The 11,771-nt window shown below is 50.7% G+C and overlaps 2 protein-coding genes across 3 annotated transcripts; both read left to right on the top strand.

Moving 5' to 3' along the window:
- Positions 1 to 125: 125 nt before the first annotated feature.
- On the top strand, positions 126 to 2,931 carry Lamtor2 (late endosomal/lysosomal adaptor, MAPK and MTOR activator 2). Of its 2 annotated transcripts, none has more exons than XR_004945222.1 (4): positions 126 to 358; positions 590 to 752; positions 2,428 to 2,517; positions 2,743 to 2,931. XR_004945222.1 is itself a non-coding variant. In XM_036190492.1 (4 exons), exons 1-4 carry the CDS (start codon positions 226 to 228, stop codon positions 2,797 to 2,799), a joined length of 378 nt encoding a protein of 125 aa, XP_036046385.1. In that variant the 5' UTR covers positions 126 to 225; the 3' UTR covers positions 2,800 to 2,931. The 2 variants fall into 2 exon arrangements, 1 of the variants encoding a protein (XP_036046385.1); XM_036190492.1 differs by having other exon boundaries at positions 126 to 293.
- Positions 2,932 to 5,594: 2,663 nt separating this feature from the next.
- Rab25 (RAB25, member RAS oncogene family) lies at positions 5,595 to 11,529 on the top strand. Its single transcript, XM_036191080.1, has 5 exons — positions 5,595 to 5,833; positions 8,464 to 8,659; positions 10,217 to 10,410; positions 10,913 to 10,993; positions 11,210 to 11,529. The coding sequence occupies exons 1-5, from the start codon at positions 5,791 to 5,793 to the stop codon at positions 11,335 to 11,337; spliced, it is 642 nt and encodes a 213-aa protein (XP_036046973.1). The 5' UTR covers positions 5,595 to 5,790; the 3' UTR covers positions 11,338 to 11,529.
- Positions 11,530 to 11,771: the final 242 nt, after the last annotated feature.

Raw genomic sequence — 11,771 nt, 5'->3', positions numbered from 1 at the left:
AAAGCTGAACTATAGTTCCCAGAAGTCCTTGCGATGTTACAGGAAACTACGATTCCCAGCGCCTCCCCTCGCGCGGGGCGGGGATTGAGCCAGAGCCTCAGTGGAGACTACAACTCCCAGGGCGCCTGGTAGCTGGGCTACTGGGCCACCGGAAGCGGCTGGTGGAGAGCAGCTGGCGGTGACTGGGGTTGGTCCGGGTACCCGTCAGGGTTAGGAGACGCAGGCATGCTGCGTCCCAAGGCTTTGACGCAGGTGCTAAGCCAAGCCAACACCGGAGGAGTCCAAAGCACCCTGTGAGTGCACAAGGACCGAGCGGCGAGCACTGGAGTGGGGCGGCGCGCGGCTGCCTGCAGTAGGGGTAGGGAAGGAGCCCTACGCTAGGGGGAGGCTAGTGGTGCGAGCGGTGTTTTCGGGAACCCTACGTGAGGGCCCCTCTGGGAAAGGGAAGTCGACTAGTGCTTAGGGCATGTTCCAGGATGTATTCAGCTCGGATCCTTGCTTCCTAAAAACGCCAGGAGCGGGAACCGGGGAAGGAACCCAGGCTTTTTACTCTTCTGAGTTTGTCGATATCCTTCCCCATCCTCGCCAGGCTGCTGAATAACGAGGGATCGTTGCTGGCCTACTCCGGTTATGGGGACACAGATGCCCGGGTCACCGCGGCCATCGCCAGTAACATCTGGGCAGCGTACGACCGGAACGGGAACCAAGCGTTTAATGAAGACAATCTCAAATTTATCCTCATGGACTGCATGGTATGGAGTAAAGTAGGCTGACCTCGAACTTTGAGTGATCATCCTGCCTCTGCCTCCTGAATACTGAGATTGCAGGTGTGCACCACCACACCTTGATAAATAAGTAAAGCATAGATATTAAAACAGGAGTGAGAGGAGGGTGCAGACACGTGTGGCGGCCAATCTCACTGAAAGGGTGACATTTGCCAAAAGATCTGAAGGAAGATTGGAGAGGGGAAGGGAATAAGCCATGCATCGATCTGTTGGGGAAATGTTTCTTTCTTTCTTTTTGTTTGTTTTTCCAGACAGGGTTTCTCTGTGTAGTCCTGGCTGTCCTTGAACTCGCTTTGTAGACCAGCCTGGCCTGGAACTCACTGAGATCCACCTGCCTCTGCTTCCCAAGTGCTGGGATTAAAGGCGTGCACCACCACTGCCGGCGGGAAAATATCGCCCCCCCCCCCCCCCCAGCTGAGGACCGAACCCAGGGCCTTGCGCTTGCCAAGTGCTCTACCATTGAGCTAAATTCCCCAACCCGGGAAAATATTTCTAACAGTTCAGGACATGGTGGCTTATGCCTCTAGTCCCAGCACTGTATTTCTGACAGAACAGCAATTGCAAAGGGCCTAGGGCAGAGTGAGTTTGGATAAAAGTAAGGACGGAGTGTCCCAGAATGGGGAAAAGTAGTAGGCTAGGGCTAAAGAGGAACGCTGGGTTCCCAGCACCCTGGACAGTGATGGTGTGCAGAAGCCAGTCCGCTGGTCCCAGGCCGGGGTGAATGCTCCTCAGAAAGCTCTTCATTGTGATTGAGGCAGCCCATTCTTACACCCCCCGGCCCCCAACCATTGCTGACTCTTCCTGGGTACCGAATCTAGGGCTGGTGCCATGGGGCATGGGGCAGAAGCTCCAAAGACATTCACAACAACCCAGCCATAATAAATGCATTTTAAGGGACAGAGGATGGAGCTCAGTGGTAGAGCACTTTGGGCTCCTAGGACCCATTCCCAGAAGCACAATTTTTGTCTTTGAGTCAATGCCTAGTATACACATTGATATGCTAAAACAAGGTTCATGAATCATCACTTCTCTTACTACAATTTGACATCTTTTTTTTTTAAATGTTGATCAACCTTCTTAGTTGATCTTCATTTTGAAAAGCTATACCATGAGATAAGAGGAGACATGTTAGTTGGGTTGTGGGTTTTTTGGCCGTTAAGTTTTTTAGATTTATTTATTTTATTCTGTGTGTGTGAGAGTTTTGCCCAGGTGTTACATATGTGCACCATGTACATGCATGGTGCCCCCAAGGAGGTGCAAAAGAGGGCATCGGATCCCCTGAACTCTATGGTTGTGAGCACACTGTGGGGGTTGGGAATTGAACCCAAGTCTTCTGCAAGAGCAACAAACAAATTGGGTTATTGTTCCTGTTCCCTCACTTGTTGAGACAATTCTTGGCATTAGAGAAGAAAACCCCAGTTTCTGGGAGACTTGGTTCCCCAGAATAACTTGATTAGGAATTGCCTGTGCTGAGGCTGGAATCAGCATCAGACCTCATGACTTCAGGGTTGGGCAAAGCTTCCTAGATGAACTTCCTGCTCTGCCAGCCATGGGAGACAATCTCTCTAGGCTCAGAGGAGCCCCAGGGAAGGTAGGAACTATGGGTGCCAAGCAGAATGCCTCAATGTATTCTCCCCACTAGGAGGGACGTGTAGCCATTACTCGGGTGGCCAACCTCCTGTTATGTATGTATGCCAAGGAGACTGTAGGCTTCGGAATGCTCAAGGCCAAAGTGAGTACATTCCTGTTCCAACCTTCCTGGGCCCAGCCATAGTGCCTGTTCACTGTGTCCATTCCCTGCATGTGTTCCTTTCTGGAGTTCTTCTGTCTCCTCCATCCCTAAAGAGCAGTGGGGGTGAGCTGGGGGCTGGTGACTCAGTGTGGGGTAGGGAGCCAATTTGGGATCCCTCTAAGCATAAGCCATGCATGGACTGACTTGTGTTTTCTGTCCTTGCAGGCCCAGGCCTTGGTGCAGTACCTGGAGGAGCCCCTCACTCAAGTAGCAGCATCATAATAATGTGATGGAAGCTGGAGTCAGAAGGGATGGTGGTTGGGAGGAGCAGGGCCCTGCAAACACCCAATGGACTGGCTACAGGAAAGTGGGACTTTGGCTTTTTTCCAAATAAATTTCAACCCTTGCCTTGTGTCTCAGCTGCTTTCTTAGATGAAGAGCTCAGGCCTTGGGAAAGAGTGGGGTGGATTACTTAAGAGGATTCCTTATCCTCTGCAAAGGTGGGTTCCCTCATCCCCCATCATCAAATCTTCCAGCAATTCTTGGCAGGGCTGCCCAGCACAATTGACTTCTCCAGCCACTCAGAATTGATTTTTCTCCCCTACCCACCCCGACAGGATTTCTTTGTATAGCCGTGGCTGTCCTAGAACTAGCTCTGTAGAACAGGTTGGCCTTGAATGCACAGATATCTGTCTGCTTCTGCCTTCCAAGTGCTGGAATTAAAGGTGTATGCCACCACTTCTGGCCTCAGAAAAACAATTGCTTTTCTTTGAAACAAATTTTTCTTTTGTTTTTTTGAAATGGGGTTTCTTCGTGTCCAGGAACTCTCTCTGTAGACCAAGCTAGCCTCATACTCAGAGATCTGCCCGCCTCTGCCTCTGGGTGCTAGGATTAAAGTATGAGCTGCCACATCATTTAAAAAAAAATTTAGATTAATATGTATGAGTGTTTTGCCTGGGGTGATGTCTGCACCATGTGCATGTCTGCAAAGGTCAGAGAAGGGTATCAGGTCTCTCTAAAACCAGTTACAGACAATTGTGAGACACCTTGTAGGTTCTGAGAGCCAAACCTGGGTCTTCTGCAAGGGTAGCCAGTGCTCTTAACTGCTGAGCCTTCTCTCCAGCCCTCAGAGCAGAATCTTATCCACCCTTTGGCAGCAACTTAGAACTGAGCTGGAGGAGCAAAGGCCTGTTTTTGTTGGGCACAGAAAATATAGAGCCCTAGAGTTCAATCTCTCTCTCTTTTTTTTTTTTTTAAGATTTATTTATTTATTATGTATACAGTATTCTGTCTGCATGTATCCCTGCCCACCAGAAGAGTGCGCCAGTTCTCATTACAGATGGTTGTGAGCCACCATGTGGGTGCTAGGAATTGAACTCAGGACCTTTGGAAGAGCACACAGTGCTCTTAACCTCTGAGCCATCTCTCCAGCCCAAGTTCAATCTCTTATAGCTTAAGGAGGAGTGCCCTTAAGCTAGAAACTTTCCTAAGTTTTCATGAGCCAGCCAGATCCTCTCTGCAGCATTGTTTTGTTTTAATTAAAAGAAGTTGTGTGTGGTCACACAGATTCTTCACCATTACATTTATTTATTGTATATATGTACATGTGTGGGTGTGTGTGTCCCACAGTACAAGTATGGCAGTCAGAAGACAGCTTTCATAAGTTGGGTCTCTCCACCATGTGGTTCTCAAGGAATGAACTCAAAGTGGTCAAACTTGGTAGTATTTGTTCTTTTTAAAAAATAATTTAACTTATTTTTATTTTATGTGCACTGGTGTTTTGCCTGCATGTATGTCTGTGAGGGTGTCAGATCTTGGAGTTACAGTTGTCAGCTGTCCTGTGGGTACTGGGAATTGAACCTGGGTCCTCTAGAAGAGCAGTTAATGCTCTTAACTGCTGAACCATCTCTCCAGCCTGGTGGCAAGTATCTTTATGTTCAGAACCATCTCATGGTCCTAAATTATCTTTTTTGGTTTTTTGAGACAAGGTTTCTCTGAATATTCCTGGCTATCTTAGAACTTACTCTATAGGTCAGGCTGGCCCTGAACTCACAGAGATTTGCCTGCCTCTGCCTCCTGGGTGTTGGGATTAAAGGTGTTTGCCACCACTGCCCCTAAATTTTTTTCCACATGTGTAGAGGTGAGCAGACAATTTGGAATAGACTCTTTCCTTCCACCATGTGGGTCCTAGGCTCTGTTCAGGTTGCCAGGCTTGGCATCAAGTGCCTTTACTTGCTAAGCCATCTTGCTGACCCCTGGTTGGTCTCAGGAGCTAGGGTCTTGTTATGTGGCTCAGGCTGGCCTTGAATTCAGCTTGATGCAGGCTGGTTTCTAGCTCTCCATCCTCCACCCTAGCTTCCTGGGGATTGCAGGGTAAAGCCCCAACCTGGCACCTCTTACAAACAAGATACCTTGCCGTGAGGTCTCAAGTCCTGACAAGAGTTGAAAACCCTCTGACTCAGGGTTTTCATCTTCAGATTCTGCACCCATATTCACTGTGTTCGGCTCTTCCTGCACTTGTCTCTGCCGCCCATCTAGGAAGGGAGCAAATCTGTGTATAGTAAATAAGAAGGGACCCATCTGGGCAGGGGAGAGTCCCAGCTCCACCTGAGTGAGAAATGCTGCCCATCCCTGGCCTGGGGCTGTTAAGGAGGGGCTTGAAGCTGCATGCTGGTGCAGCTCCCACAGCTCTGCCCTGCGAAGATGCTGCACCCAGCTTGCACTTCTTACCACAACAGCCCTTCCCCTGATGCCTCCAGGATGTCTTTACCAAAACTTGAGATGGGAAAGCTGGAGGCCAGTAGGTTTCTGCCCCTGCCACATGTCTATTTATCTCAGCCTCGTGGTGGCCCCCCTTCCACAAACCCTAGGAACTCTGCAATGTGCACTCAGCCTTCAGCAGGCAGCCTCACCCACTGTTAACTCTAGGAGCCGGCTCTCCTATTTGGGGGAGTGTGGGTTGAAAGCAGACGCCTAACCTGTTTAACCTGTCTGACGTCATCTTCGCTCCACCCACCTGTGCCCAGGTCCCCAGTCGAGCTGGCTAGCTCTTCCTGTTCTCAGCTTCCGTCCTCGTCCTCTCAGTTCCCACAGAGTAGTAGCCCGACCTGCCAAAGCTGAGCCTCCGGGGCTCTTCCTGGCCTCAACTCAGCCCTCTGTCCCTCACCCCAATGAGAGGGGAGCTAGGTGCGGGTCTCTAAGCTGAGCGTTGAGGTCATTTAACCAATAAACAGACTGTGACCTCTGCACCTACGCTCTCCATGCTGAACCAAGATGGGGAATGGAAAAGACGAAGATTATAATTTTGTCTTCAAGGGTAAGTTGGGGCTCTTGAAAAGGGAAGAATCTAGAGAGGGTGGGAGAGAGGCTATTTTCAGAGGAGACAGGGTCTTTTCTTGTTTTTTATCTCTTACTTGGACACTCCCGTGCCCCCCTCAGGCTCAGCATTCCTTCTAGGAGAGAAAGGAGACCTCGAGGAGTGTAGGCAGGTGTGGTTACAGGTGCAGATGTTGAGAAGTTGTATGCTCTGTTCCTTCCTCTCACCACATTAGTATGCTTCCCTGCCCAGTTTCTAATAAACGCTCAAATCCCTGGGAATGTTAGCCAGTGAAGCCTAAGAGATGGAAGTCCAACTTCAGAAAGGACTTGCATTCCGGGCAGAGGCAGAAGAAAGCCAATTTAAGAGGAAGAAAGTCTGTCCAAGCAGTGGTGGCGCACGTCTTTAGTCCCAGCACTTGGGAGGCAGAAGCAGGTGGATCTCTGTGAGTTCAAGGCCAGCCTGGTCTACAGAGTGAGATCCAGGATAGCCAGAGCTACACAGAGAAACCCTGTCTTGAAAAAAAAACTGGAGAGAAAAAAAAGAAAGTCATCTACTCGTCCTTCCGAGTAGGCGCAGAGAAAGGAGGGAAGGAGAGACGTAGTCTGTGTAGAGCTCCATGGTTGGTACGTAGGGAGATGGGGACAACGCGGTGAACTTGGAGCAGCCTGCTGGATTCCGAGGGACTCCTGGGCTGAAGCCTGTGTGATGGCCCTTTGCTCCTTCTTTGGATCCAGACACTAGGCGCTGTTAGCATGCATCCTTCCTGCTTTTCTATCCCGGGCTCCTAGGGTTTGGTCCCTCTGTAGGTCTCTAACCCACTTCCTGACGGCAAGGTGGCCCGGTGGCACTCTCACCCCACTTTGTACCACACCCCAGAGCCTCTCCCAACCTCAACCCCACCCTGGCCCGAGCTGGGGAGCCTGTACTCCTGGCATTTTGCCAAGGAAGCTGGTAGGGCTGTGGCCAGGGTGCAGTGACCCCCACTTACTAAGCCGCTAGTGATGGCGTTCTCACAAAATCATCTTCGCATCCCTGGTGTGGTCTATCATTTTGAGTGGTCCCATGGCCTCTCTGCCACCACAGACGGGGGCCCAGTGCCCCAATGTCTCTATAGTGTGGGGTATTCCGTGTTGACTGTGGGCCACCACATGTGAGGATAAGCAGGAGTAAACAGGATTGGGTGGAGGGCAGTCACTTGCCATGAGAGCTCAGAGGTGGTTGGAAAACAGGAAGCTTTGGGGTACACAGAAGAGGGTGCCAGATCTCATTACAGATGGTTGTGAGCCCCCATGTGTTTGCTGGGAATTGAACTCAGGATCTCTGGAAGAGCAGTCAGTGCTCTTAACCATCTCTCCAGCCCAAGTACATTTATGTTTAGTACAGTGTGATAGACCTACTGTGTGTCTATAAAATGGGCATAGTGAAGGCATTCACGTCCCTGGGTATCATGAGTCTACATAAGGTTCTGGATGGTGGCCGATGTGAAGGAGGTGCTCTGTACATGTCAGCCACTGGTATCTCTGTTTTACAGAGGAGAAAACTAACATGCAGAGGAGTTAACTAGCTTGGCAAAAAGAGGTCATGAAGCGGGCTAGAGAGGTGGCTCAGTGGGTGAGAGCACTGTTGTTCTTGCAGAGTACCCTGGTTCAATTCCCAGTACTGACATGGTGGTTCACAACCATCTATAACTCCAGTTCCATGAGATCTCATATCCTACCAGGCATCCATATGCACAAGCAAAACATACATACATGGAGCTGGAGAGGTCGCTCAGTGGTTAAGAGCACCGACTGCTCTTCCAGAGGTCCTGAGTTCAGTTCCCAGCAACCACATGGTGGCTCACAACCATCTGTAATGAGATCTGGTGCACTCTTCTGGCCTGCAGTCAAACATCCTGTATACGTAATAAGTAAATAAATCTTAAAAAAACAAAAACAAAAACATACATATATAGAAGCAAGATGCTCATGCCATAAAATAAATACATCTTTTTTTTTTTTTTTGAAACAGGGTTTCTTTGTGTAGCTTTGGTGCGTGTCCTGGATCTCGCTCTGTAGACCAGGCTGGCCTTGAACTCACAGATATCTGTCTGCTTCTGCCTCCCGAGTTCTGGTATTAAAAGCGTGCGCCACCACTGCCTGGCAAATAAATACATCTTAAAACAATTTTAAAAGGCCACAAAGCCAGTGGGTCAGATGCCTGCCTAACTTCCTAAAGCCCTTGCCCTGGGTCTGAGGACATACCCTAGATGAATGGGGTGCTTCTCCGAGCAAAGGGGAGGTGGTAATACACATGCATACACACAGGTGCACTCCTACCCCTTCCTATCACCCATGGAAGAGTCACCTGCCAACTTTACACCCCCCTCTTCCATGTAAACACTTAACACTCCCAAGTCCCTCTTCCTCATCCTTCCAACTCATATACAGACATCAGCAACCCCCCCCCCCCACACACACACACAGATGCCCTAAGCACTGTAGCCAACCACAGCCTCTGCCAGGAGAGCCAACTTTCTCCTTGCTTTTCTGAGCTCCTTTTTTCCTGTGGCATAGGCTCTCGGGGTCGGTCAGGTAGGCTCAGAGCTGCTCTGCCCTGCCTCAGCTCTCCTCTCTCCACTCCCTCAGTGGTGCTGATCGGCGAGTCAGGCGTGGGCAAGACCAATCTGCTGTCCCGGTTCACCCGCAATGAGTTCAGCCATGATAGCCGTACCACCATCGGGGTTGAGTTCTCCACCCGCACTGTAATGCTGGGCACCGCTGCTGTCAAGGCACAGATCTGGGACACAGCTGGCCTGGAGCGATACAGAGCCATCACCTCTGCGTGAGCCCAGGCCTGGGGGGTTTGTGAGGACCCTGGGAAACCGGGACTCTCCTGTGGACTAGAGATGTGGGAGGATGGGAGGCAGGAGACTGTTATGTGTTCCCTGGGATGGGAATCATGAAGACATAAGTTCTGTGATTGGCCAACAGAGACAGATAGGATGTAATGACGGTCAACACAAGTCATAGCCCCGCTTACTAAGCCTCTCATGTGCCCAGGAAGATACAAAGCACTTTATACCTGGCATTTTGTGGAGCTCTTAAAGCATTACAGGAAGAAGTGAGGTGTTATAATCCAACCCATCCTTGCTTAAGTAGGTGCGTGGGCTGAGAGCGCCCCCTGACTTCAGCACTGTGCTCTACTCTTGGCAACATGTCTAATCACAAGTACCAAGGGCTAGCTCGACTTCGGAGTATGTTTTGTAGACCAGGCTAGCCTGATCTCACATGTAGGTAGACCTGGAACTCACTATGTAGTCCTGGCTGGTCTGGAACTCACTCTGTAGACCAAGCTGGCCTGGAACTCACAGAGATCTGCTGCCTCTGCCTCCTGAGTGCTGGGATTAAAGGCGTGTCCCACCATTCCTGGTCACTATTTTTTGAAATTAGATTGGTTGATTGATTGATTGATTGGTGGATAGATGGATGGATGGATTATACTCAGAACTGAATTTATGGCTTCCCATACAGTAGGTATATCCCCTGCTTAGAATATGCAGTTTATAAAACCCCAGGAAGTTAGGCCTTCTGGCACCATATCCAGCATCTCCTGGTCAGTGTTAGGTCCTGCTGTCCGAAATGTGGTCAGTCTATCATGTATGGTGGAAGATAGAACCCCAAGAGGCCGGAAGCAGGAAGCAGGGGTTATTGTTATTATACTCGAGGGCTACACCCACCCACCACTCTTAACTTATTTGGCCTCTTATAAGACTTGGTTGACATGTTAATAAACTAGGAATAAACCATGAATGGTGTTTCACACCTGTAATACCAGCTGAAAGCAGGAGGATTGCCTTGAGTTTGAATCCAGCCTGGGCTACAGATTGAGTTCTTGTCTCAAAAACAAAACAAGGAATAATTAGATGCCACCAGTCTGAAGACAGTCTTTTGAACTCAGAGGCTTCAGAAAGAGGCTAAATGTCTGTAGGAAGTCAGGCAAGTACTGGTCTAAGGGGCAGACATATGGCTCACCCTGGAAACAAGCCAAGAGAAGAAAATACTAGATGAGGAGCTGTGTGAGGGAGACATTCAAAGTGGAAGATCCAAGGGCACACCTGACCAGAGTCCACGTGGGCATTGGTGAGTGAGCAGAGCTGAAGTCAGGCAAAGGACCGAGGAAGCTGGGTGCCTTTGAGGAGCTGGTGGGGGTTTGGAGCAGGGAGATGCAGCTGCAAAGATTCTGAGACCAGCATGGCCGCAGTATAAGGGAGCCTGGAGTGCTCTGCAGGGCTGGGTCCTTCCTGATTGCTGGCGCATCGATGTCAGGCATCTGGCTTGAGGGCTGAGCCTGACATCCCTAGCTAGTCTCTGTCCATCCCTTCCTCTGACCCCCATACAGGTACTACCGAGGGGCGGTAGGGGCACTCCTGGTATTCGACCTAACGAAGCACCAGACCTACGCTGTTGTGGAGCGCTGGTTGAAGGAGCTCTATGACCATGCTGAAGCCACTATTGTTGTCATGCTCGTGGGGAACAAAAGTGACCTCAGCCAGGCCCGGGAGGTGCCCACTGAGGAGGCCTGCATGTTTGCTGGTGAGAGCCTCCTCCCACTCGGTCTGACTTCTCGATTGCGCAGACACTCGGGGCCCTGAGCCGTCTATCCCTCATGTGGTTCACTGCTGCCAGCCCTTTCGGGACCCCTGTCTCCCCTACTCCTTGCTGTGAGACTGCCTTCAGGAGCAGTTGTTCGGAGCTAAGACAGCCCCCACCCTGTGGGCTCCTGGTGGCCATCTCCAGTCACTCCCTCTCAAGAGGCTTCCTGGGTTGAGCAGTGAGCAGTTCAATGCGGTGGTTGAGGAGACCACCTCCGGCCTCCTCCCGGTCAGTTACTAGACGTAGGTCATGGAGCAAGTCCCTTCCCCATTCTGCATTTCTAGGCTTTACTTTCCTAAATGAACCTGCCTTATAGACTGCATAAAGGATTAAATAAGCTACTATCTACCAAGGGTTTTGCATATAGACCTAGAAAGACTTAAATAGACGTTTCCACTGTTGTCATTGATCCACAACGAATGCCTGCTTCCTCTCCTGGCAGAAAACAATGGTCTGCTGTTCCTGGAGACCTCAGCCCTGGACTCCACCAATGTTGAGCTAGCCTTTGAGACTGTCCTCAAAGGTGAGAGCCTGCACACATTGGGCACTCTGTTTCAGGTGGAATACCCTGGCCTAGCCCTCAGGCCGCTGTAGGCCTCCAGCCTCCTCAGAGTCACTGGTCCTACCTCCCATCCCTCCAGCAGAAACTCTTTCCGGGGTGGCCACCTGTGCTCAGAAATGGCATGGTTAGGGGTTGGGACATTAAACTTCCAGCCTGATTACTGCTCTTTGTTCTTAGAGATCTTCGCAAAGGTGTCCAAGCAGAGACAGAACAGCACCCGGACCAATGCCATCACCCTGGGTAATGCCCAAGCTGGACAAGATTCTGGCCCTGGGGAGAAGAAGGCTTGCTGCATTAACCTTTGACCTCAGCCATGGTCAACCCCGTGTCCCTGCCTTCAGCCTTCCGGTACCCCTCCACCTCTACTGCAGGACTTCTCCCTACCCTTGAGTCCTGTTCCTAAGCACCCAGGGGCATCATGCCCTACCACATGTCTCTATCATGTGTCCACAGCCCTCACAGGCTAGGGCCCTCAAATAAAGCTGTTTTGTATCATGCCTGGCCATCCCGCCGCCTTCCATCTGTTCCTTGTCGGCTTGTCTATACTGCCTTTCCAACTTTGACTCCTCCTCTGAGTCCCTGATCCCTTTCCGTCACCCCCACCATATCCACTGCCCCTCAGGGCTGCTTCTGGAGTTCTGTGGTCTGGGGACAGTGCCAAGAGGGCAGGAATTGCCCACCCTTCCCTCTGCCAACCCTTAGGGCAGGTGGGGGATGGAAGACTGTGTGGAGGGGAGAG

The sequence above is a fragment of the Onychomys torridus genome, chromosome 6 (assembly GCF_903995425.1).
Source record: "Onychomys torridus chromosome 6, mOncTor1.1, whole genome shotgun sequence".
Lineage (NCBI taxonomy): Eukaryota > Metazoa > Chordata > Mammalia > Rodentia > Cricetidae > Onychomys > Onychomys torridus.
Note: the sequence above shows the minus strand (reverse complement) of the source record. Positions and strands in the feature narration are given on the sequence as shown.